The 27797-nt window shown below is 36.0% G+C and overlaps 2 protein-coding genes across 2 annotated transcripts; one reads left to right on the forward strand and one right to left on the reverse strand.

Moving 5' to 3' along the window:
* Positions 1-862: 862 nt before the first annotated feature.
* Positions 863-5260, reverse strand: LOC113237839 (IQ and ubiquitin-like domain-containing protein). The gene is made up of 5 exons (XM_026474526.1): positions 4303-5260; positions 4028-4140; positions 3430-3638; positions 2475-2604; positions 863-2269 (listed from the first exon to the last, which is right to left on the reverse strand). Exons 1-5 carry the CDS (start codon positions 5228-5230, stop codon positions 1139-1141), a joined length of 2511 nt encoding a protein of 836 aa, XP_026330311.1. The 5' UTR covers positions 5231-5260; the 3' UTR covers positions 863-1138.
* A 15417-nt stretch (positions 5261-20677) lies between these two features.
* LOC113237805 lies at positions 20678-23190 on the forward strand. The gene is made up of 2 exons (XM_026474475.1): positions 20678-20695; positions 21152-23190. The coding sequence occupies exon 2, from the start codon at positions 21164-21166 to the stop codon at positions 22208-22210; it is 1047 nt and encodes a 348-aa protein (XP_026330260.1). The 5' UTR covers positions 20678-20695; positions 21152-21163; the 3' UTR covers positions 22211-23190.
* Positions 23191-27797: the final 4607 nt, after the last annotated feature.

The following is a 27797-nucleotide window of genomic DNA, read 5'->3' on the forward strand; positions in this document are numbered from 1 at the left end:
TGAACTAGGTACTTAATTATTCGAGTAATTTGGCACTTTAGTTTTTTAATTGGAGGTAAAACATGAATTGTTTTGTTTACAATCTTATAGAATTAGCGGTATTTACTTGAGATTTTACAAATTATTGTTATTGCATGACATGTCCGAAATGAAGTTCTTTGTCTTTTGTTATTCGAGTAGAACGAGCTATAGACGTGGTCTTTTCTTCGCTGCCTTAAATATAACGACATTTTCAGACAGCTTTACTTATTTTATAAGGTTTTACGTTGGAACTAACTATTAATTAAGTGAATGCAGTCGGAATTCTTACAATGGTTTTGTAGACTGCTATATTTGGGATCTTTGTATTTTATTATTTAAAAAAGACTAGGTAATTCCTTCGTGTTTGTTGTACAGCTATTGCGATTCTTATTGCCTAAAATTATTATATTTACGTAATTTATTGACCTGTGTGTATAACTAAGTGTAGCCCTTAAAGTGCATTTCGTTATGAAAATTACACCTTTATATCACACCTGTATTTTAAAATATAGTATGTTGTTTTGGACTTCACGAGAGTTTGATATCTTGAGAAATTATTATTGTAAATGTAATGTGTAATTATGTTATAAAGTATTACTTGTAATTATTAAAAGAAGGACAATTTAAATAAAGTTTGAGATTTTTTTTTCAAAGTCCTCTAAATTTATCGACTTATAACTTTAAATTTTAAGTCGTCTGGTACACCAAGAATGAAAGGAACGAACATCAAATCTAATATTTATATTTTAGATAATTAACAAATAACTTTAACTCAATAATAACATGAAACAATAATAAATTATTAGGAACAATGTACACACCTGCATTATTTCGCCCGCAGGACGTCTGTGCCTCGGGACTGTACGTGAGCTCTTGCTAATTCATATTTCGTCATACAACTAAACTTTGCCTACTAGAAGTAAATGGTTAATTCGTTGTGGTGACCAGCAACGAATAGTCGCAAAACGAACATATGTGTATTTAAAACTCTGTGACATCAACAAAAAAGGTGATTCTAATTTACGAAACGGAAATAATTCAGTTTCTATTAAATAAAAATTAAATCTACTTCTTTTTTCTTCTTTGATTCTCTACGTATAAGGCAAGATTCAATAGTTCATAATCGATCTACAGCTTCTACGCGGGCGGTGACTGGAGCCCTTACACCTTGCCAATCCCCGGCCTGCGTAAAACGTCTGTTTACAGAAAGGAGTTGCTCGAATGTCGCCTTAGCGAGATTGTGTTTGGTGCGAATCTTCTGTAGCAAGTCTTCATCGTAAACTTGTTCAGGGTGCTCCAATTTCAAATGCGCTTTCATCTCCTGAACTGTTACCAGGAAACAATTCCACGGCGACCAATCTTGGTTCACATGCCATCTGCACAGTCGTAATTCTGTAATATCACTGCATTCGCTAATGGCTGAATGAGAGTGCCACAACTTCTCGACAATATAAAAAATATCCTTTTCCTGTAAGACAAAAGCTAAGGATCCCCAGCATTTACGGCGTCTCTCATCGCGTTGCACGGCCCTCAAAATAAACTTATAAGGCGTCATGTCTATCCACAAACGCTCATGAACGTCTTTCCAAGAACAAGACTTGCAAACAAAAAACCCATTCATCAAAGTGTTCAAAGGAAACTCTTCATACTGTTTCACCTGGTGACACATCTCGCACAAATAAAGGTTGCCGTTGTCCATCTTCCTAAAATCTCTTATATCTTTCAATTTCGTTACGTGAGAATTTAGCTCAGATGTTTTTATCAATTGAATCAAAGCAGCTGTGATTCGTCGTCGAAGGAACTCCAGTTGGTGGTCGTTGCATCTTCTAACAAGCAAGTCGCACTCTCTATCAAGAAGTGTGATTATTTCTTCAGCAAGCGGATGCCGAAATTCTTGTAAAGCAAACTTCAAGTCTACAAGAAGTTCTATGCGATCTTTAACCTCTAAACCTTCTCGGATAATAGAATTATACAATTCTTTTAATTTTCTTGCTTTTTGTATTTCTATGGTTTCCATTTGTACCACTTTGCCATTACGACCGTACCACGCAATTGGCTTGGAAAGTTCTTCTAAAAATCGTCTTTCTTTCAGCTTGCGACTGTCTTCTTTTACTTGTACTCTGTAGTCTTCTATACATCGGAGCAACTCCACCTCTTTATCGAGAAGCAATGTGAACTCTGCTATTTTAGGACCTTTGGAATGTAACTGTGATATTCGTGCTATTTCTGCGTGTTTCCATCGATCCACCTGCAAAATATTTTAAATTAAGTTGAAGATCCTAATTAATGTAGACGGTGGCTATGAGGGGCTGCGAGACCTTTGATCTTTGAGTACTGAAACGAGGTGTCTGAAAAAATCACTATGTACGTCACCATGTAGGTATGTCTTCTATGCACGGAGCCAAAACACATTTCTTATTCGGGATACCATCTAATTCATTTGTGATACTTGCCATTGCATAAAGTTGATCGAAGTCCTCACGCGTCCTAGGGAATGTCTTAGTAATGAGGTCCTTACGTAGACGTCTCGCCAACGCTTCCTTCTCCAGCCTCTCTTCTTCTTTAATCCTAGCTATTCTTTCCCTAAAATCAGATCATCTATTGGAGGAATCTTTATTACATGATTTGGGTTTTGTAATAGGATTAGTCTTCTTTAAGCGGTGCGGATATTTTCTCAAGTGTTGACATCAATAAATGAAATAGACTATTAAATAGTAGTATACTACTATTAAAATAAATAAAAAATACATTAATATAACTTATTAAAAAATAAGAAACAAACTTGTAACTGCCAATGTATTTGCAATTAATACGATATTTGCAATTTAATTTATCAATTATTTAAACTGTGCTCCATGTTTTTGTATGCAAATTCTCAATTTTGCATCTTGTCAATGTGGATGAGTTAAAAACGGAATGAACCTTAGTATTTCGCTTATCCATCATAAAAAGATAACAGCGAACTTATCAAAAGATAGAGAATTTGCATAGAACAAGATAGATCACAGTTTGAACATTTGATAAATTATTTGCAAATACCGTAGATACATCAGCAGTTTCAATTTTGTTTCGTTTTTCAAGAACTGAATTTTAATAAACAGTTACGGTGTTCCTTTAAAAAGATACTATGTTACTTAAAATGATTTTAATAATTGATTAATAATTGAACCTTTCGATCGGCGTCATAAAAATATTACAGAGTTTCACACATGATGTCACATTTGGTCTGTTCGATTCCCAAATGTGCTTGAATGCAGTATTGCTTACTTTGAAGCAATATGTCGTATCTACAATATTTAAAATACGTTCCCCCCGTATGCCATAGTCGTGAGACGCCTTGTATTATTATATACAAGGCGTCTCACGGCATCAGTATAATTACATACAATATAACATGAGTACACGTACAAGCATTCAGCCAACCACCGTGTCACCTTTTGTCGAAACTGATAGTGCCTAAACGCGCGCTGTATCACTGCGGCATAATGATTGTGGTTCAGACGTTCAATCATCTCTTCGTAAGTCTCGTATTGCTTCGGCACTACAATTCGGTCCGTCACGTTTGGTATAAACACATTTGGGTTGTTCATTTGCGTCGCACGACTGTACGCTGTATCCTATTATAAAACATTACAAAAATTATGAGACAGCAGGTTATCTTCAGCAAAAAATACTTAATAATAAGTAGACAAGATCTAATAATAATAATATAGCAATAATTTCCTCCTACTATTAAAAAAGAGAAAACATTTATTGGTTTACATAATTTTACAACACGCTCTATTCCTTTTCCATTTTTTGTAGTTTCTTCACATTAGATTTCAATAAACAAAATGTTACCGTGTATTAACTTTCTTGGTGTCTTTAGTTATAGTTGATTAAAAATTTACCGCACGAATTCGTTAAATTGCTACCACAACCTCTCAAGCCCGGTAAATAAAATTCTCGTAGTGTGATAAGGGATAACTCATTGTCCGCTGTTTGTATGTCTTTTAAATCCACTTACATAAATCTTTTCTCGCTCTTCGGCAGTCTGTGTGTCGCGACAATTCTTCCGTTCGGCAGGCAATTTCTCAGGCTTTTGTGGGGTCTGGGTGTACGCGTGATGATACTCGGTGCCTAGATAAAAAAATGTAATTGTCATTGTCAGAAATATTGATTGCGAGAATCTAACAAAATATGTAACGATATGTAGAGTTATCGTTAAATATTACAAATGATAATAAAGTCGATTCAGTAGAGCGAGCGAACTTTCAGTCTGTTAATATAAAATTAATTTACCTGTATGAATGTTTCTGTAACCACCCAAATAAGGTTTCTTCATTGCATCAGAGAATATTTCAACATTCACATGTTTGACCATGTTACCGAAGGGCACCATAACCGATATGACGTCATTTATTGGATTTTCTCTATATAGTTTTTCGAAATTCAGCTTCTCATGGTTTTTTGTCAATAGTTCAACCTCAGTTATGCCATATTTGTCGTAGTCAAGGTCTAATAGAGCCATGCGATCTTTTAAAGGGTGCTCTGCTCGTAAAAGCACAATATTGTCCGGTTCCACTCCAAAAAGACCTCCCAAATTCTTTTTGATTTCATGTATTTTCATAATTGAGTGATAGGAACGAGTAAACGTCGTATTTTGATTGCGAACTTTGAATTTGATTGCGATGAACGGTATTGTTTTCTTTTTGGGAGCATCAGCCTGTATAAGTTCACATACATATGCTTCCATCGGTATTGAAGATAGGGAAAATTCCTCGGAATCTTTTGTAAATACGTCGATTCGTAAGTTACCACAAGAATCACCCTTGAGCTCTTTTAAGAGACTTGTTTCTTTCAGTACGGTTCTGTTTTTTGTGAGTAATAGATTGCTATTTGACACTGATAGTAACTTGGAAAGTTTGCGCTTTACATATTTGATAGGAGTTGTGGCTGGAAAGACTTTGCTGAACACTTCGTTGGCACGGGCGGGTGATTTGAAGACGACGTAAATTTGCTTGGTGGGGCATTGATACTGTTCAACGTCACGACAGCAGGGCGCCGTTTGGTACCTCTGCTGGGCTTCTTCAGGTATAGGTAATGACACGGGCATTCTGTACGGAGGAGCAGTCAATAACTTCTCCCGACCTAATTCACATTGACAGGCCACTACCCCTTTTATGCACTCAGTCTTTGGGGCGATTCCTATGGTCCTATGTGGTCCCATTTTTCTTAGTTCTGCAAACTTTTGTACTGTAAAGAAATGCAAATATTATAAATAAGTAGCAAACTGAATAAAATATTAAATGAAAATACAATGGCGTTATGACAGCCAATGACTGTTTATTTTTTGCCATGTGACGGTTGCTATGCGACGTTTCGAAGTTTGCATGTTTATTTCTAAACAGTTTGCATTCATTAAAAAAGAGATTTCATACTTATTTCATGGCTTGTTTAGCCTTAAAAAATGTACGCCAGAAAATACTTTTCTTTCTAAGGACGTTCGGGAATTAGGTACATACGATTAACAATTGGGTGTTTTGTTGCAGCGTCACCACAATTAACTTTTTAATTGGTCAGTCAAATTTTAAAAATTCACTTTAAAAAATGGAAAAACGCGTGAAGTCGATTCTGGTAGTAAAGATCGTTAATGATTTGCTCCCTTGCAGCTTGATTTTCATAAGCTATAGGAGTCCATATAGGTACTTACATATTTTGCACATAACACAGTCGTTGTTAAACTTTTTTCCTAATAATATGTATATAATAAATATATTTTCAGTACAAACAATTGAGTAAATACCTACTGTTACTTTTAACCGTTTTAAAAAAAGGCGGAACTTCTCAATTCGACTGTTTTTTTTTGTATGTATGTTACTATATTCCACCTCTAAGGGTGGCAAACTAGGGGATGAATTAATTTTGTGGTCGGCTTTTTTAGTACTCTGCACTGAGACTATGCATAATGATGTTAGAATTTGCCGTTTGATGTGACGTTTACTAACGTATCCGTAGGTCCTACTCGAGATAAGCGAGACGCGTGGAGTACAGTCGTGTACGACTTGATCTGATTTTATAAATGGCTTATTGGAATGAAAGATTAGAACTATAATATTATAACGATGTTTTTGATTTTACTTTAAGCAATTCATAAAAAACAATAATTTAATTTATATTATCAATACTCACAACGTTATGTTATTTAGTAATGTTAAGAATTAATAAATAATGTGATCGTCTCTTATAGGCAGTAATATCTAGTTAACATAAAACAAAATAGTACCACACAAAGCAAAAAAAAGAAGAGTTAAGAGGCGGGTAAAACATTTCGTCTTTTGTAACACTTTTCACATCTCCGTAGTATCGCAGACCGACTACTTGCGGGTTTCTAGTTGGACTTCGGTACGGTTGGCAACGGATTTCAATTTTCCCGCAGTTCGCCTTTGTCCGTACATCGCCCGTAAACGATAATTTGGTAAGTAGGTATATTGTGAGCACGCCGTCATCTCCTGGTGTTTTTTCAGAAGGATTCTGCAGGGCTGATCTTCTTTCCATGCCTAATATGATTCTTATTGCAAGTTTTTGAGGAACAAACATTCGACTCGGTTGAAATGCCCCACAGTGCGATATCTACAGTACGACAGCAACTAGTGACCGTACGTATACAAGCATACATTTGCTTAATGGGAGAACCTGATCTATCACTGTTGAACCAAAATTAGATTTTTATTATTATTTTTTATTTTATATGTAATGTACGTAAGTCTACCTCAAATATGAGGACGCAGTACAATGTATATGCACTTTTCTGGTTAATTCGCTTTTATGGTGAAACATAGGAATGTACAGTCTCATATCATTCTACATAAGTTTTGTTTATAGTGCCCCTCCTTATCAACCTGTTGGTTATGCAGGAAGGGCACTATAACCTGTGCGCGCACAGGAACCTTACCAGTTCAAGTTCTGACCCCAGATCAGCCAGTGTATACAGGGTTCTCACAGACCTGTGTCACTTGACTTCATCCGGTTCTTCGAAAGGCTAGTGCCTCGGGTGAGCCGCCTCGGGTGCACGTACAATACCCTGCCTATGTTCCAGATAGGTACCGGAGCTTTAGGCACGCTCACTTCCTGTTGCGCATTGCACAACTAGCAGTTGCCACCGTTAAGTCGTCGACGCTGAGTCCACTACCAAATCTCCTCATTGGTGGCGGAGCTGTAAGGCACTCTCACTTCCCGACACCAAGAAACGACGTCTCTCCAGTTCCCAATAACCTAAGCGGCTGGAGGGACCGGAGGATATCTAGCTTATCCTCTACTAGCTCTCCGGGCTAGAGCCGGAGATGCCCGTCGCAGTGTCCTGCGACACTGTCCGCACATAGCTTCCAACTTAAAGGGCAACTCACGTGTCCCGCGCGTCTTCTCACATACAGGCCTTCAACTAGACAGCTACTAAAACGCGCTAGCTGCTCACGAGACAGACGCCCCGGACACATGCAACCGGGGCAGACAAACATGTCCGTCTCTGCAGCTAACCACAAACCCCAGCGAATCCATACCCAAGTCCGGGTCCGCCAGAGACGCCTGCAAAGGCGTATCACTGGTGGAGGGCTTGGCCCGGACGCCCGCTGTACCCTGGTCTTGCCGTCGAGCCCGTAGTCTCTCCGGAAAGCCTTATCTCTCGGGTCAGTAGATAGGTACAGGACATAGGAATGTACAGTGGAACTGCGGAAGTCTATCTTGGTATTTATTTCTGAGAACAAAAAGGATAACCCTATTCTGCTTGAGAACTGCACATGTCCTCGAAGAATTTGGATTTGTGCAGATCAGTTATAGTTTTCTAACAATAAATCAATTAACTTACAAATAACTTTTAAAACCGTAGATAGGCATATATTTGGTGTTCGACTGACTGTCTATAGACGGTTCATTGCGTCTCATTATTTATTCTCATTAAGGCTTAGATTTTCGTTACGAAAACTGCAGTGGATTATTAAATATTTGGGGACTTAAATATCTACAAAGTAAAACATGTACGAATACCTAATTTAGATTTTTTTGACATATATTTCGGTTGAACCCAAATGCAGTTTTCTTTTAGTGTTTCATTTTCACTGATTGAATGAAAGAAAAAACACAAAAAATCACAATTAACACAGGGAAAATACAAACAAAAGGTTATGACAATTTTTACGAAGCCCAAAGATGAACTTTATACATAGGTTTTGCAATCGTTCAAATTTATTTATCAGTTATTCAGTAGCATTAATCAATAGCAGGAATCAGCATAGTCTAAGGGCAAAATAAAAGAGTGAACTAAACATGTCTTGGTTTTTAAAGGTAAAACGTTTTGGAGGCGCTTAAGTGAGTGCAAGGAGAAATGAACTTTTCGACTGACTTCATTAATGTGTGGACTCCAAACCAAATTACAATCTAAAAGTAAGCCAAGATTAGTTGCAGTAGAAACATATGCAATAGGCGTGAAATTATACGCTATATGTGGGACAAAATCTAGATCCAATATGCCACGCAACATAACCTGCAACTTTTTGGGATTCATAATAAATAAATTTAATTTTTTATATTCACAACAAATTGTATCAGGCAAATAATTAGTAATTACATAGTTTACTAATTTTATTGATACCCTTGAAGGCTAAAGGCACCTAAATCACGTATATGTAGGTATATATATATTCAAACTGACCAACGTTTCCTGTAAAGAGCCCGAAAAACTTTTTTTGATTTCCTAAGAATTCAAGAATCATACAACAACAACACATTGACGAGTTGATGGTATGCCCATGGTATGCCCAATATGAAAAACAAATATTTACAAAATTTGCAAATTATTATCGACACGAAGAAAATCTTTCGGCCGGAATTTAAGATCATTGTTTCGGCCATTTCATGCTTGGAGTAGAACCATAACCGGTAAAAAAGAAAAAGAGTTTTTGCTTTTCATTTCTCCCTAAGCTAAGACTGCAATATACTCGTATAGTCTATAGGTGACCTGATGGTCGCATTGTTGTGTCAACATGGTACTCCAACAGAAAAGACAAAATTGGGTTTATTTTTTTCCAAACATTTTTCAGTTCTACGTTTTAGAACCGATTATTAAATGTACTATGTAGCAATTAGAACCTACTAATTCACAACTTTTTTACCTGCAAAATCAAATTTAAAAAAAATATTTAAGTGATGCTGACCTTCGAATATGACATTCGATTTAGTATTTCTTTTGCGAGCTCTACAACAAATACCTACAACTAGCGGTTTCTTTCAACGAAAGCAATCAACCACAAAATGCGCTAGCTGCGTTATTTTTAAGAAAGCAATCTTTTGTTTTTATAAAGAATAAATTAACTACTGCGTTTTCAAACTGTAAACTGCTTTGAAAATGAACACAGGGTTAACTTTCTGCACCAGTCATATAGATACCGCGGTTAGAAATTCTTAAGCAATTAACTATTCACTTCCTTTGTAAGAGTTTATTTCTTTGAAACTAACTTGTTTTAACGATTTTTTTTCCTAAGAATTAATATTAAATTATTTTCGATACCTAAATAGTGAAGTGGAGATCACTAAGGTACCTTCTACGAAAAATGAGAAGAAGTTTAAGTAGATCATCACTTTTTCATTGCGCATTATTTTCGTTATACTGAAAGAGGGGATAGTTTTTCGATCCGTAATAACAGAAACCTAAGTAGGTAGTTGATAGTTAATAAAAATTGAGAAAACACTAAAATTACAGCTCAATAAAAGAGCGAATGTGCGGAGCATATCTGGCGTGATATTAAATTCCTTCGAAATCATAAAAATGATTTTCGATCGTAAAAGTATAATTTACAGACGTAAAAATGCGCTGAGTTATGTGTTACGCGAAGTCTGAAACGTGCTTTTGACTTATGAACGTTTGAGTTTATTGGATGCCAATAATGTCTGCTGTTTTTAGTAGAGCTTTATTAAAAACAGAAAAAAAGTGAGTAAGTCCGGCCAAATGACATAGCTGTGTGTTGTGGATGTAGAGAGTGGAAGTACTAAACTAGCCGGCTGGATTATTGCGTTTGTCGGAGGGGACGTGCGTTCTGTAAACACGTGTTTTAATCAAGCCTGTTGCTTCGCTTCCGTTTGCTGCGGCCGCTTCGCTTAGCAAAGAAAAACTTTGCATGCGTTTTATTACGACGAAAGCGGACCACCCTCAGGGCTTAATTTTGCTGCCGATGTGTCTCTCTTTAATTGTTTTATATCCTATTCCATGTTGGTAAATAAAATGTATACTTTTCAGTGAGCAATAACGATGTTAAAAGCGCGTGTTTACACGTCCGTGTCATTCTCCAAACATAGTCTTCTCGCTGTTCGCGATAATCGAGGTGAACAATTTTATAGTGCCGGAGGGTGCGCGAGGGGGCAGACGTGTGGGGGGATGCTCGGTTCATTCGATTAAAGCCTGTACACGGAAATTATCAAACGAAACGCACGGACAACTCAGCGGGCCGTGAGAGCCTCTACGGCAGTAGTTTTTGTACACCAAGTCGCTTGTTTCGTCACGAAAAGCTAAAGTTTGGTCAACGTTTGTATTTTGTCTAGACTACTTATGTTAGATATAAGTAGTAACGTACTACATACAACATTATTAAATTAATAACTAATGCCATTCGTCAAATCCACCCTCTCAGGAGCCAGTTCGTACATACGAAGCATAAAATAATTTTCCTTTTCATTAGAATGTTTTATCTTCCCAGTTGTACAAGCGTTTGACATAATAACCAATAAGAGAATCACGTATGTACCTATCTACATGTTTGGTCGATTGTAATTATACCTCCATTGAAATCCGTAGTTACAAGGCCACTCAAATCCGAGTGTTGTATTCAAATATCCGGTGATAGCCCGAGAGTCGACGAGCCGAGACGGTCGTCACACGATCAATTACAAAGGCCTGCTTAGTCTATAGGTGATAACATATACAATATAGTATAGTTCTCATGAATATCACCTTACTTCTATCGAATTTTTATGTTACCTATACATATAGTAAATAAAATAATTGAAAGTTATTCAGACCTATCAGCGGCGACACGACGACTAACATCGGCTTGCTTCAGAAATTTATTATCTAAATTAGTAGTATGTGTTGAACATCAACGGTCTTTTTGGTCTTATGGAGCTTATCCGAACGCTCATTTTTCACCATTTCTACCAATTAATAGATTTCGTACCGTACCCAAGTTCTAAAGACAAAAAACAAATTAATGTTCATTCGCAATAAATTGATAAAATGTCATAAACAAAATCTATTGTCACTCGTCGCATACCGTCGATACCGTGATCAAGTTCTAAACACAAACAAAAAATATCCATTCGCAACAAAATTGGCAAAATAACGTAATCAAAATCTTTTGTCACCCGTCGAAGGTAACATATCAACCAATAAACAGATTTTGTACCGTACCCAAGTTCTAAAGACAAAAATGCCTATGTTTAATATTTATTCGCAATAAAATTGATAAAATGTAATCAAAATCTATTGTCACTCGTCCCATACCGTCGAAGGTAACGATTCAATCCAACAATTTGTACAACAGAACAAATTCAAATTCCATTCGTTTTATTTAGTGTTTGGTTAGATTTTCCAATCGCACCTCCCGTTAATTTGTTTGCACAAATTTTGCCGCGCCGCAAACTATTCGATTAAAATTTACCTCCATCCCAACACGTGGCTCTCACTTGTAATACAAACTAACAATAGCAAGCTAAAACTATATTATTTCGACCGCACTTAATTTCGGATTTTAAGTTAATATCGGCGATTATCGCGATGCGTATTATAATGTCACTTCATAATATGACAGGATTGTTTGGGTAAATGATGCGTAAATGCGATTGCGTAGATTACATCATCATCATTGACGTATCAATCCATTTCCTAACATGGTCCCACTTCTGGATACTTCTTGCGACTGATAAAACTAGGTGTTATTGTGCCGAGAAATTCCGCTCGGTTTCATTAAAAGATCTATTCTAATCGAAGTATTAAATCTAATTTTATCTAGGAATGGTACAACGAGAAGACAGGACTGCTAGTATACAAAATGCTTAAGTTTTACACGCATTAATACGCCTAATTAATGGTTTTTAAATAGAGTAAATTACTCAAGAATTATAAGAACAATATGGCTAGTGAGTAGCAATATAGTGAAAGGTTTCGTCCCGAGAAGTATACTACCTTACCGATCTCTATCGCCAAGTAATAACGTCAGCATTAGATACTGCGTTTCAGTTTTGAAGGGTAAGGATGCTGGTGAAATTACAGGCACATCTCAGGGTGACGGGCGCAGTGGCAGTGCCCCTCAGATAATTGCGATTTTAATCTGAACGGCACTGCAACTGTTATGGAGAGGCGTGTTGCTCACCACCAAGCTCACGACTTGTACGTTCCGTTACTTAGTAGAAAAAAAATTAGCAACTAGCATCAGTTGCGTTAAGCAAACAAGTGCCGATATAATTTGTAACAGGTACGCGTTGGTGAAACTGCAATATGCATAATGAATGTTGATTAGCACTCCGTGTAAATTATGTACAGCCGTCATCACAACGAATTGGCGGCGATTGTCATCAGTTCATTACAAAATGAAATCTAAAAGCTCGGACCGCCCGTCCCCTATTTACATACAATGAAACGGAACACAGATTGTTATAGCGCTATTGATTTTCAAAGATTGGTTCAAAAGGGTGAACAACAACAAAGTACACAAATTTATTACACTTCCTATACAAATCTACTGAACTGCTGTTTTGATAACATCTTTTGTGGATTTTGTACCTACGAGTAAAAGTTTTATATAATTCTACAAATTTGAAATATAATAATCGGATATAGTAATAGTATCTTCAGTTATGGTATTAAACATTTCAGAAATAATAACGCGTACACACTCATAGTCCCGTACTAGGGAAACCTTGTATCGCGGGTGCCATTGACACACACATAGACAACCAAAAATTACCCCCAAACTCACGAGAGAGAATTGACTGTAGACCATACAAATATTTCTACCGGCGCGGGAATCGAACCAGGGACCTCTGCGGGGCAGTCCAGCATAGCAACGTTCAGCCACGGAGGTAGTTGATCAGGCAATCACTGTACATTGAAATTCTATCCTAATTGCGTGAAAAGAATACGGAAACGTATATTACTTTAAAGTCACCCAAAAGACTGTACACATAAGTAGAGTGGAATTACAAAACACAATCACAACTCGTAAAACTTTTTATGTGTTCAATTAACGCAAATTGCCCGTCGTAACTAAGTGTGGAGAACATGAAACTTCAATGTGCATACTTACATCCTTGTAATATTGAGTAGTTTCTTTTGAAAGTACAAGTCTAGTAATTCCATAAAAATCGAATCCAATTTTTGTAGTTTGTAGGACTTGTTGTTTCAATAAATTTATTTTTATGTATTAATTAACTGTAGATATCAGTATTATATAATAACGTTCTAGTATGTGCTATTAAGGAGAACTTCTTGTATCTTCAAAATTGATTAGGCAATTGTGAAGAATTAAAAGTAAAATTGAGAATGAAACCACGTAATCTGTCCAATTAATTAACCATAAAGTGTCGGGAGCGCGACGACCGAAGGCTGCAAAGTTGAAAGCATCAATAACACTATCATTAGCAGGTATTTAGCCGTTACCGAGTGCGGTTTGCAGTCAATTTGCCGAGTGCATTCCCATCTGTGCACTCAGCGATCCAAATTTACTCTGTTAATTATTTATGAAATTAATTCCATGCAAAAAAATCATGCTTGATATATCGGACCGAACGATCGCAACTTTTATTCGATTACGGACGAATGAAGTCGCCGATATATCCTAAATATTTTTTTTGGCTGTAGAAATATTCTGTTAGGTAGTGCAAATACTCTAAATACTAAACGAAATTATAAGCTAGAAGGCGAAAAATGTCACAATTGAAATTTCAGTAAACAAAGCTATTTAGTCAATATAAGGGAAACCTGTTTCTTATGGCTATGAATTATTTTATAACTGTCACCTTCAATTTCAATCCTCAAACTTTCGAGTAAAGAAGTGAAAATCTAAATGTTTTATGAGTTCCTGGCGGCGTAGCGATTCGTCTAACTTTAGAGTGTATCCTGGTAGGTTAATCTCACATGCATATTACGGCATAACCGGACTTTATTGCCGCACAGACAGACGTGCCTAAGGATTGGGGAGGCACGCGTCGGAAATATTATTACCTAACTCATATTAAAAGTAATAACACCTTTATGACATCCGTGTACCGTGATGTTAATTTCGCATTTACCGCATTATAAAGGAATATGCTTCGTGCTCGTAGAGTTGCCACTTCAGCGTTGTGTTCACATACAAATAATTATAACGTGAATTAAAGGGTATTTTATTGTACGACTCTATGTTACATAGGTGTATTTTGTGCTGGAGTTCCATATAAATTATAATTGTTTTCTCGGCATATATAAACCTATGTCTGACAAAGTAAACCTATTAAAAATTTACCACATACCACGGTGGACTGAGAAGAAATTAGCTGCCAATCGCATCGAACACACTATTATAAGTTGAGCATTGTTTCATTGTTTTTCGCGACCGCCGATGAAAAGTTGCATTAGCTGCTTTGTTCAGCGGACGTGTTTTACGTAGGAGCCACGTAGCCTGACGCACCTTCAAATAAACTTTGTTTTGAAACCTGATAAATCGTTATGCTTGCCATTAAAGATGCAAAAATGCTTTATATATGTAGGTAGTATTTTCCAATAGTTGATACATCATTAAAATAGACAATTAAATAAACTTTCTCTCCTGAAGCGAAGTTCACAACTGAACGTTGTTTGTTTAAACTAATTTTCACTTAATTAAAAACTGCGAACCAAGGGTTATTGTTGGGTTGCGAGATGGTTGCAAGCATCCTCGAGAAGAGCACGCTTGCTCGTCATTGTGCAAATAAATTGTACCATTTTAATGTGTGCCTAGGTTTTCGTCGGATAGACCAGGTTGTTGCGAATATCGGCATCTGCATCCGCAAGTAATCCACATTAATTAAAATATCCACATTGATTAATGCTGATATTAATTGCGGATGATCGCGTCGTAACATTAATTTACGAACCATCCAGAAACTGACTGCAAACCCAAAAAGCAGCTCAGCCGTCGTTCATACCTTGTGATAAAATGTCAGTATTGATTATACAGCAGGCTGATTGATTTTATGAAGGTTTTTTTGATAATAAATGTCACAAAATCATTAGAAAAATCAAAATCATTAAAAAAGATTTTTCATCTAGATTCAATAAAGATCTGCACGTTTTCATAGATAAAATGAGCAATCATATAATCATCTGCTGATGTTAAAATAAAGAATCAGCATACGCGTTCGCTGATGTGGAAAAACCTGATGAAAATCCCTGGGATAAACTTAACATTGCGTAATAACATGGTGACAGCTATCAACAGTTTTAAGGTCTTCGTGAAGTGTCTCCACCCGATCACATAATGCGCACATTGTGATGGGCATGCCGTCCTGTTTTTCTGCCTTCGTGTAGTTAGCCTTGCCAGGTGTTGTAAGTGTAGAGCACCTTATTAGATCAACTGAAACAAGCTCAAGTGACGAAAAATAGTTAGTTCAGGAACATACCACAATGTCAATAAAATATATAATACCAGCTGATATGAAAAATATAGAAAAAGATATTATTTTATAAAAACTTAAAAAAGTAATTTTTAGAAAAATGCTAATACGACGTTAAAGAATTTTTAGAAAGCAAGTAGAACGTAAGAGATTTTGTTTATAATACAAATTTAATTTCCAACTTTCTAATTTTATATTTCATTTATTATTCAATAAGATGTTGTGTATCTCATTTGATGCTAATCCATTTTATCAACGTCTTAGATTTTATTTTTATATTTTTGCAATGCCCTTACAGGGGTGTTGAGAACTGCCACTAGCTCTTAAGATCTTATGAGCTACAACATGATGCAATAAAGATTAGGATTATGAATTAACAGGACGATGTACACCCATACCCATATTTTACCTATACCCATAGTTAGGGTCACTAGCGACCTCCCTTGGCGCACACTCCGCAGTTGTACAAATCGTAGCGGCAAACGCGCAACTAGAGCCAAAGATCCTCGCTGTGAGCGGTATGTCACGCACCACGCCGGACGGGCTTACCCAGGATGCTAATATGTTTGGAGACAACTGTCAACAGTTAAAGGTCGGTAACTGCGAACTGGAACGCGGAACCGCAAATACGATCCTGAGTACATACATAACAACGTAATCTATTTGATTTCGAGATTGTCTTTGTCTCGTATTATCAAGCGTTGTACGGATATAATACTTTATGTTGGAGTTGCACATGTAGGTGCCTATAAGTTCGTGTAAAACTGACTTTCCGACAGCATACAATTAATTCTTCATTAGCAATTTTAATTCATTGCAATACAAATACTCAGTTCCCGAATTTGGTTTAGTATGGATTGCCTGTATAGTCAAGAAGAGCAGCACGTAATCTATGAACCGCGTTAACAGTACTGCGAGGTCATAAAAATGCACCGTGTTTACGGAGCCACAGGCCAATATCGGACCGACTGATTGCTTCTTTACTGTTACACGATAAAATTTTTATTAGATGCTCATAAAATGTACCGAGACGAGTCGCGGGCCAGTAGCCAATATAATTTCAAACTACCCTGTAACTAAAACCGTTTTAAATCTGAAATGGAACTGGTTTACATTTCCTTCAGCTGAAATACCAGGCACACTTCAAGCCACACAAACTGTCAGTTTTTATAACTACAGTTTGAATGATTTATAAATAACGTAAGGCCCAATTGTTCAGAGTGTTGACAGCAATGGTATTATACTTTTAGGTTCACTGGTTGACAGTATGTATAAACCCATTGTATATGCTAGGTGGCAATGATCTTATATACAAAAAAGGGCTAGGTGGCCATTTTGCAGAATTGACGTCTTAGGTACCTACCGTTTTTGTAATCAAACCACATAACCTATATATTCATTGCTAGGTGGCCAGTTTGGAGCCATCTTTAATTAACATCTTTAAAAAACTACGTAACCTAAGCCAATACCAAAACTCTAAAACAGCCATTCAAATGTTTAAATATTTTGTACAATCACGCCCGGCGCACTCCAGGTATTTAGGAGTGCACCCATGTTATAAGTCAAATTCATAAAATCGACACAAAAAATTCAACGCTCCAATGCGCAAACCGTCGAACCGTTCAAACCGTTTAGTAAACACCGAATAGGTTGTACACAAGTGAGGTACCTACAACAATTTTAATCGAATGGAAACGGAACAAAGTGAAAATGTACACCTCAATTAATCCAACGCGATAGTCATGTGTCATCGCTAGTAATATGAAGGTTATTTTGGGTACAACGTATATTGTAATGCGTAACGATTTCCTGTGGAACCAGAAGGTACCAGAAATGTTGCTGTTTCACAACTTACACATTTTGTAGCCGGTGCTGTACTCACATTAATATCATCGCCTATCCTTGTACAATATACACACATCAAAAGTGTCTAGGGATCAAGTGAATATTTTTAAAATAAAAATTATTTAAGCAATATTTACCAAATCCAGTCTTCCAGGACGACTTCTTACTTTAATGCTTATGTTTTATTTAACCGCTTACCCCTATATTTAATTAAAATAAACTAAAATTGATGTTTTTGCAAATTGTGGGAAAAAACTCAAATTAACGGCGTCAATTAAATGACAAAAAAATGGCGAAAATGATGATTTTGCTCATTTTTATTGTAAAGATAAGAAAATTAATAATCTGTATTTCCACCATTAACACGAATCACACAATTACAGCGATTTGGCATGCTTAAGATGAGTTCATCAAAATCACTTTGAGGAATGGCCGCCCATGTGTTTTGTAACAAGTCAAAATATTGTTGTAGAGTATGTACGGTATGCATATTCGGCACAGCTCTTCTTTGAAGCATATCCCATGCGTGCTCAATTGGATTGAGGTCTGGCGATTGAGCAGGCCACGGCAGAACGTTGATACGAGCTTCGGCAAGAATGCGTGTTACGACTCTAGCCGTGTGTGGACGTGCGTTGTTATGCATTAGTTGAAATGAATCACCCAACTGGCCTCGCAAAGGGATGATAACATCTGAAACAATCCTCTCTGCGTAAACTTGAGCATTGAGGTTACCCCTGATCCAAATGAGATCGGTTCTTCCGCCGATCCAAATACCGGCTCATATCATTATTGTTCCCCCACCATATGGATGAACTTCCTGACAATATCTCAAACGTTCATGACGTCCAGATGTTCTCCAAACTCGAGTACGTCTTGTATCCGGTCTCATACCGAAGCGGGATTCATCCGAAAAGCACACATAGCGCCAGTCTTCTTCCTCCCAGTTTCTGTGTTCGCGAGCCCATCGTAAACGGGTCCTGCGATTGCAGGGTGCAATAGGTGGAACTCTGAGCGGCCTTCGGGATCGCAGACCCACTTCACGTAAACGATTTCGGATTGTTTGATCGCTTATTAGCAAGCCTGAGGAGCTGTGGAGTCTCGTAACCAACATCATGGCGGTCATGGTACGATTCCGTCGAGCAGTATTTTGGATATACCGGTCCTGTCTGCGAGTCGTGATGCGAGATCGTCCTCCATGTCGCTCGGCCACGCTGCCCGTCATGCGATAGCGCGTCCAGAGGCGACTTATGACGCTCTGTGTAGTGTTAAGAGTGAAAGCCACAGCACGTTGCCTGGAACCAGCTTCCAACATTCCGACGGCTCGCATCATCACTTCTCGGGTTAAATGATGTCGTCTCTCCATAATAATGTAAATTGTTTCGGTTCCGATGCAGATATTGTAATGATTTTGTCATAACGCTATAACTCATTTTTATACAAAACCACATTGACAATCGATTTTCTTCTTATTATCGAATTTTAAACAATATTCCTTATTTAAATGTTAAAACTCACTAAAAAGTATCAATAGCGATACAAAAAAGTTAATATAATTAACCCTAATAGCAGCAATACTCTTAAACGTACTTGATCCCTAGACACTTTTGATGTGTGTAGTCCAAATTACTTTTTATTTGTAACATTGAATGCCAAGTTGATACGTCGCTACTTAAAAATTAAATGAAACAAGTGTTATGACTACTTTTACAACTTTTGGAAATTCGGATATTTTTTATCATTTCACTATACATACTAGAATAAACTGTTTCATTCACACATGTAAGTTCAGTAAGTGTAAGTAAAGCTCTTTTATATCGAGTTCTTAAGTTTTTGCAATTGTTACACATAAGAAATGAAGCTAAGCCAAGCTAAGGGCCCGAAACGTTGGTATGTTTAAAAAACAAATATCCGCGATTGAAATCGAAAATAGTTTCCCTTTTAGTTTCTTTCACACTTTCATCGATAAAAATACTTCTACTTTTGGTACTTTGTTACGCAGGATACGCATATGACATTTAGGTATTCATAATAATCGGAAAGCTGAACCTTAAAGTTGCAGAGACAATAGTTAGCAATTAACACTTCACTATTGCCACACAGTCCTAGGTAAGAGGAAAAAGTTAATGAATTCCTACAAACTCTATCCGGAATGCACTCAAGTTGGTTTTTTCATCATTGGACTGGAAATGGTTTCTTTCTTTCAATCATTACTTTTTGTTATGTTAATTTTTCAAATAATTTAGATGTAATTAAGTACATACTTTCCTGCTGAAATCAATTAAAATTGTATTCTAAAACTACATATTATGTACAAGGTTTACTTTTTGTACTTTTGTATTATTTAACATTAACATTCTTGCAAAAAGTAAGCTAATTATTATTACCTCGCAATATCGTGTTAATATCATAGTCTATTATTGTGGGTAGATCTCATAAAAGGACTCAATAAAACATAAAGCTTCGGACCGTGGCACTAGACTTCGGCTCGACTCGCCTCCAATAAAATACAAATAGACCCGATTGAAATGCAGGACGAACTGGTTGTTTACTTGATGCCGCACCGACCAAGGCAACTATAACCAAGATTGCTTTTTCAGTCTCCAATCACTTGTAAATAATTGTAGCGAAAATTAAAAATTGCTATTGGTTGCGCCTTAAGTACGCTTTTTTTGCTTTGCCAACTCGTTCTAAATTGTCTTTTGAACTCTATCTATGTGATATATATCCTAAATAATGCAATGTATCATTCAATATCATCTTTACATATTTTTGAATAAGCTTCTGTTATTTTAGAATCATTGTCAACAAGGAACCGTTCCTGAAAACTTACAGTAATTATGAGGCCATATTCATTCAATAAATTAAGTGAAATTTTATTGTCTACATATGTCACACTACTTAGTCTCGTTATAGAGTTAAAAGTCCGCTTCTGCGGCATTAGTACTAATATATCGAACGCTTTAACTGAAACGTCCATAACATTCGTAACGATCTGTGGCAATCAACAAGTCTTTAATTTACTCTCCAAAGTACATTAACGCGATAACAGTTAATCAATATTTCCTCGAAACCGAGGATAATCAAGTCAATATAAAGTATTAATCACAGCATTTGCAAACTGTGAGCCACACACCACGGCCAAGGTAACGCGTTGAAATGACGCTATAATGAACAAGTAAGTGCATTAACACGAAAGATGTCAATTATTACTGTCGTAAAAGAACATCTTCATGTTTCGGTTGTAATTTTAGTCATTTTCCTCAACTTGTGTCACTCATCTTCAAAAAAAGAAGAAGATGAAGGTTTGTTTGAAACTTTGGATAAACTAATACAACAAACTGAAGCCGGTAGAGTGTCTACCAATGATACAAGGAATAGAAACGATAGCAACGTTTACTACTTAAAAAACAATCCCCCTATAATACAAAAAATGAAACCCAAATCGTCCAAAAAGAAAACAAAATCGAAATCAAAGACAAAACATGCCATGACCACTACTACAACACTAAAACCTTCAACAGACAATGTTACTAAAAATGAAATATTAAACGAGACACAAGATATCAATAAAAATTTGGAAAATAATATGTTTAATGATACGCCAACAGAGGAGCTAAGCAGTAAAGAACAGAGAACCAATAATATGATAACATCTGTGAAAAACTTCACTAGTACACCAGTTTCTACAGAAGTTGTGTCATCAACTTCGCAACCAGAAAAAGTAAGTGCACGAAAATTACTGGATTATGATAATGTCACGTTTGACGCAACAACATCAAAACCCGAACTAAATAATAGTGAAATACACGCCGACAATGTATTATACCAGGGAGACAAAGCTAATGAGAACTTAGAGAGTGAATTAAAAAATAAAACTGAAGGCCCACCACCGGTCAGTGATGATACTCTAGCCAAAGAAGGTACTACAGCGAATCAGAGCACCTTAGACATACCACCTGCGACCGTAGATCCCAACAATGATATGTCATTTAGAAAAGCACTTAATATGTCGGAACCTGTAACGAAAGAGAACAACGAAAATTTAAATGATATATCGAACGAGAAAAAAGCACCAACAGATTACTTTCCACATTACTTAGATGCAAAAATCGAAAACCTTTTACACGAAGACCCCGATAACTTTATTAAATTACTATCTGAGAATGCAGAAAACATTAAGAGAGATTTGACCGAAAAAGAAATGATGTCCTTGGAAAAACCAGATGCTAGTAAACCCGACAGTCCCGAATTACAGTCAGAAGTACAAAGGTTAGTTAGAAAGATTCTCGTGTTGAAGTCGTTTAGTCGGAACCACTATGAATCAGGAGAAAAATCATTATCAAACGAGTATGATAAAAAATCAAGTGAAATAAGCTTCAGAAAATTTCCAAGTACTACAATTGTTCAGTCAAATCCACCACATTCCTACAACAGCCCAGTTTCAAATACTTATTATATGAAGGAAAATTACGTTCCTGTTCCTGTGGCAAATCCAATAATCAATCCTGTGCCTACGTTGCCAGTGGCAAATAATCTACATATTCATTATGGTGCAAACGCTTTATGGAACAACAATTTAGCGGCGATGTCGAGAACGCATAAAATAGCACATATCAGTCATCTGACTCGTCTAATTGACAATTTGATGGGAAGAGTTTTGTACCCTCCATTATTTAATGTTTACTATTAAGATGAGGTAAAAAATTTACACTGTTTCAAGTGCATTAATTTACATAATTAGTCAGTGCTTTGATAATGCAAGATCAGTCAGAAACAGCTAGTTAGTGAAGTTGGGATTCCAAAACACAAAGAAGCCATCCGCAATTCGCAGTCTAACTAGCGGGTAGTGCAGCGGACAAACACGATCAAACCGAAGTCCAAACTGCGCTCAAAGATCTAGTTAGCAGCGGGATGACTCTTCGGCTAATTGTCGTGTTTGCTGTTTGTTGTTGTGGTTAAGGACATGAGGATTTACAAATGTACTCGCGTTCTGATTTCTGCCTTTATACAATCACGAATTTAAGAGTTATTTTGTAATTACTATTTGTAAGTAAACAGACATGAAAATATTAAAAAGTATATATTTTGAATTCCCAATTGAAATCAATAATAAGTAAGACGATTTAGTGCATTATTTAATTCACCGTGTGGGAATATTAGAATTGACTTCACCACCGAAAACAATGTTTTAATTTCACGTCCAAATTAATTAGTGTAGTGTTACTGTACTGAAGAAGCAACTAGCATGTCTGCGATGTACAATCTCGGAGCATACAGCTGTTGTTGTTGAGTTATGGAGTCGGCGGGATGTTGGTACGTCACATTTCGTGATATTGCAATCTTCACTCTTCACTTACACTGCAACAGAACAAAGCTATTTCTTATTTTCATATTTTGTTTTGCTCTTTTAAATTTTGTTCATACTTTCTTCAATGTGGTCCTGATGAAATTTGAGAACCCGAACACGTTTTGGACATTAGACGACTGCTGAAAGCAACGAAATTCTATGTTCTGTACAGGAACCTGTAAAAAGTAAAAATATCAATAACTTTAGATTAACTAAACACTTATTAAATTTCAAAGAAAACTTTAAAGAAATTGTCTTTCAAGTCACCTTATAAGATACTGGTGTATTTTGTCGCTATAGATTTATTATATGCCACTAAGAAAAACTTTTTTAAATAACAAAGTTCTCACAAGTTCATATTTTTTACGTTAGAGTAACACTTTTAGGGGCGAAGGTCATAGGTTGTGCGTTGTTGGTACGATATTTTATTAAGTGAAATTACAAATTATTTATTTCTACGGAAATAAAAACTAGTTACTTACTTTTTTTTCTACCGTTTATTCAAATAAATCAAAGTCTAGTTCGAAGAAATAAAAAGTCGCCAACCCGTATTAAAGTTTATTTAGTGTAAGTTATAGGAAAATAACCGATTACCGATTATAAATAATACTGGATTTGTATAAACTCGTCCATATCTATAAACATCTACTGGAATTTAAATAGAAAATTAACGAATTGCACGTTGAAACGAATATTCTCAATAAACGCAAAATCAACCTGGCGAAATGGCGATTAAAGGTTACGAAAATACATTTGAATTTGAGAAAACGAGGGTTTTCGTTTCGATTCTTTGTTGGTGTTAGTTTCCACGTGCGTTGAGAAAAAAATAGTAAAAATGATTCCTTCAATCCTTAGTAACTCTTGAAGGTAATGTAAAGCGTAAAACCAAACCCCGACAGTTGAAAAATCCGCAACAGATTACGTTTCAGATTTTTTACAGACCCGGTGCGAAGTTACTAATGTTTGAGGTGTCGTTTTATTGCCTCTCGCCACGTGCCGCCCACCACGGCCCCGCTGCCTTTGCCAGCCGGGAAATTATTTTTCAATACTGACTGTTACCGTCGAACATTATAACATATAGAGATGGGATTGTTTAATAAACTAAATATATTTCATTTCGATCTATTTGTTTTTATACGTAACTTTGTTGAACTGGTATGTTTTTTTTATAAAAGCTGAATAATGATATCTGTAGGTTATTTCTAATAACGCAGTAAGACTGAGATTTATAAAACGAACTCTGTCTTTGACTAAACTACGCAAATTTAGCGAACTAAGCAAATTTTTCGTATTTTCGAAACGAACCTTGCTTAAGTTTAAGCAAGAAATTACGAAGTAAACTCAACGTTTAAATTAAATTCTCGCTTAAACTTAGGCAAAGTTCGTTTTGTAAATACGTAAAACTTGCTTAACTCGCCATCTTTGCTTAGTCGAAATCAAAATTCGTTTTAGAAATGTTAGCCTAGTGTGTGTTAGTTTAGTGTATTTTTATCGGAGTGAATGGACAACCGTAGGAATTTTATATGTTTTTGTTCATTTCGTAAATTTCATAAAGACAAACGCCACCGGTTAGGGGTCACATTATTTGAAAACAAATCAAAACAACATTTTTTTTAATTAACTGCGCTTACATATTTGTTCTCAACGGTAACGAACATACAATAAGTGAATGTTTACTTCGTAGCACCTCTAGTAACAATACAACTTAACACTCAGCGTGAGGTAATCCTTGAGCATGCATTTTCGTGCTAATCTCCATGAGGGGCTTTCAATACCGTTTCGTATATAGAAAAGTTTTGCAAAATGTTTGAAACTCCTCACCGGGACGCCCGGATGAAGTTGCTGTGTTAATGTATTTCCCCTTTTTGTATGAACTGCATACTCGTTAAATACAGACTCAATCTCTAAGAGGTTTTTTTTCCGATACGTCTAGCGTATTTTGTTAGATGAAATTATAGTCTAATGACACAACTTATACTACTTACTTGTATCTAGCCTATATTAATTATGTTACTGACAATATATATAATATTGAATAATATATAGAATACTTTTTTCGAAGTCGCTACAAAACATTGAATAATAAGGGCCGGCAGAAAGAAGTCTTTCAGTAGTAATAACGATTGTTAAAAAATAATCAACAAATAATAATAAAGAAATAGTGGAAGCACATTAAAGAGATCATTTATCTTTCACATTTACCTACATCGTCGTGGGTTCGATTTTTTCCGAGGGGACTTGGGCTAACGCGGTGTGCATACGACCTAAATCCTCTGTTTACAGAAGACCTGTGCCTTCTATTAAGACGCATAATAATAATGATAGCAAAGTAAGAAAACGCAATTAGGCCGACACCTCCTTGAATAAGGCAATCTTCTTTGTCTTCCTTCTTCTCGTAACAATAAGATAAGTTTTATTTTCGTCTAAGAAAGCAACACTAAGTGTACTATATGGTACTGAAAGAGAATGATGGAATAAAGTACTGTAACGTCAATTGTAAAATGTATGATAAAATATATTTAGATTTTTGGTACGTAGGTTATTCTAAAAGTTTAAAAAGGAATTTAAAATAAAGTACTGTTCGAAAATAAATTATCTCGAAACCAGTAAAGAAGTGGCCCTAAAGTTCCGTAATAGTTCATTTTAATCAGATGCAGGAAGTAAAAGCGAGCAGTCGAAATACAATAAAACCGGCTTCATTCAAGTTTTATGCTCTTCGCAGCGCGTCATTCGTACATCCACAATCGAGAAAAAGCGCTTGACCTGGGGTATGTCATAAATATGAATTACATAATTTGTATTTTCCATAGTATTCATGACGAAATATCTAGCAGAAATTTACTGCAAAGTTATAATAGAGCATAATATACACACATATATGTAGATACAAAATGTATGTTTATTTAAGAAGCAAATAAAAGCCCAGGGATGCACTTTGATACGTTTTCCATTAACCCACAAAGTTAATACGTACAATAATAATGAGCCACTTATGATCTTCTCCCGCAAACAAAGTAAATATTTACTTAGGAACTTATACGAATCCAATTTATTTTCCATTTCCGCACTTCATGAAAACTTAAATATGCTCGTGAGGTAAATCACTTTGAAAGCCATCCTTTTGATCGTGCCTATCTCTTTATGCAAAACTGTATTAAATTTTGATACCTCGAGTAATTTTTGTTTTCATATTTACTCGTATGTTACCACAGTGAGGACGCTAACGTAATTTAAAAGCTATCAATTCTTTCACATACGATTTTGAAAATTCTCCTACAATTTTTATAAATATTTCCTTTGTTTAACAACAATGTCGTTTATGTGTCTCGCGTTTAGCGAACGGAATCTTATCAGGTGGATAATACAAATCGCTGGCTTATCTTTTCTATAAGGAATGCCAGAGGACTTCCTTGCGTTACCCCTACTATTGTCCGCATAGTCTACTGTTGTCCGCATTGAGAGACTGGCGAGGAAACAAATATAGTATATGATTTTTTTTATGCTGGCAAAGGCGGCACGAACAAGTCGTGCGCCTGGTTGTAAGCGACACGCCTATCCATAACAGTTGCAGTACCACTTATAGCTTTGAATCACAAAAATATTAGGGGCACAGCCGTTACGCCCGCCACTCTGAGACATAAGTTGACAAGTCCCATGCGCTTGTAATTTCGCCAGCACCCTTACCCTTCTAAACCTTCGGAACGCAGTAATACTCACATTACTGCTTGGCTACAGAAATAGGTAACGTGGCAATATTTCCCTGGACGCATTCTTTCACAAAGAGCTCTACTGCTACTAAATACTATGTTGCAGATACTATGTTAACAGGTAGATAAATGTTTATTATATGTCTATACATACATAGACGCATGCTCCTCCGCACCTTCTGCTGAGCACTATAAAAAAAGTTTTGCATACTTAATAACGATTAATTTGAGCGACAATAAACAAAAGAGGCCTCCACTGAAGCGGAGAGGAGAAGAGTTGGATTGAAACAAGTCATAGGATTTTGTTATTTTTACCATACGTAGAGAGGTCAAATTAACAAAATTGTAATGGTTGCTAAGAACATTTCCTTTAAGTGTGTTTGATAATAGGTTTTACATACACATATATCATTACAGATATTACTGGCTATCCGGTTTTCAAACTAAACCATCAATCTCGCTAAAAATGAAAACATTTTATGTATCAAAGGGTTTCATAGTAGGAGCAATTTTAATAAGAATTCAAACGTTAGAGCGGGTTACACTTAGAGCGCTCCACTTAATCCGTATAAGCGAGTGAATCGGGAAGACATCATTTCATTACCCTCTGTCGTGTCATACTGTAGGGTATAAGGTACACAAAAGGTAATGAGTTTTGATATTATTTTAAAGTATACGACGTCATGCATTATGTCGTGACTTGTAGAAGAGACTTTAGAGGTAGCTAGATTTTATTATAAAAACATAAAAACAAATTAAGTAAAAGTGTATAAATGTATAAATCTACAAGAATCTCATGATTCAAAATTAGAAAAATATCTCAGATTGGACCGGTAAGTACTATTGAAAAAAACTTACTTTTAATTTTGTTGTACCTTTTTAATTTAAACATTTATGTAGGAAGGTTGCAATGTAACTAATACTGCAACAAATTAATTATTCAAGGTACACCATATTATTATAATAACTACAATGAATACTTATGACTTTTAATAAAGTACGATGTTACACACGAGCAAATTGTAAAAGAACAAGTATCAAGTATATTACATTCATGCCAAATAAAATTTATTCAATTTCCTCATTTCTCATGAAATCTTAATAAATCTATAAGTACTACAAGTTCACGGAGACATTTTAAAGTTCATAAACATTTTTGCTTACACAAATGTGAATATTTGTAGACGTGTCAATGAATAAATTGGAAAAATTGTGTCACGTAG

Source organism: Hyposmocoma kahamanoa, unplaced genomic scaffold (genome assembly GCF_003589595.1).
Source record: "Hyposmocoma kahamanoa isolate Upper Pololo Valley unplaced genomic scaffold, ASM358959v1 94, whole genome shotgun sequence".
In the NCBI taxonomy this organism is placed as follows: domain Eukaryota; kingdom Metazoa; phylum Arthropoda; class Insecta; order Lepidoptera; family Cosmopterigidae; genus Hyposmocoma; species Hyposmocoma kahamanoa.

What these genes read in the sequence shown, in the direction of transcription:
- LOC113237805 (XM_026474475.1), top strand. Translation starts at nt 21,164, where the DNA reads ATGATAACATCTGTGAAAAACTTCACTAGTACACCAGTTTCTACAGAA.
- LOC113237839 (XM_026474526.1), bottom strand. Translation starts at nt 5,230, where the DNA reads ATGGGACCACATAGGACCATAGGAATCGCCCCAAAGACTGAGTGCATA. An exon ending in TTACAGAAACATTCATACAG is followed by an intron (nt 4,141 to 4,302) that starts GTAAATTAATTT and finishes TTTTTTATCTAG; the next exon opens with GCACCGAGTATCATCACGCG. An exon ending in AAGAGCGAGAAAAGATTTAT is followed by an intron (nt 3,639 to 4,027) that starts GTAAGTGGATTT and finishes GTTTTATAATAG; the next exon opens with GATACAGCGTACAGTCGTGC.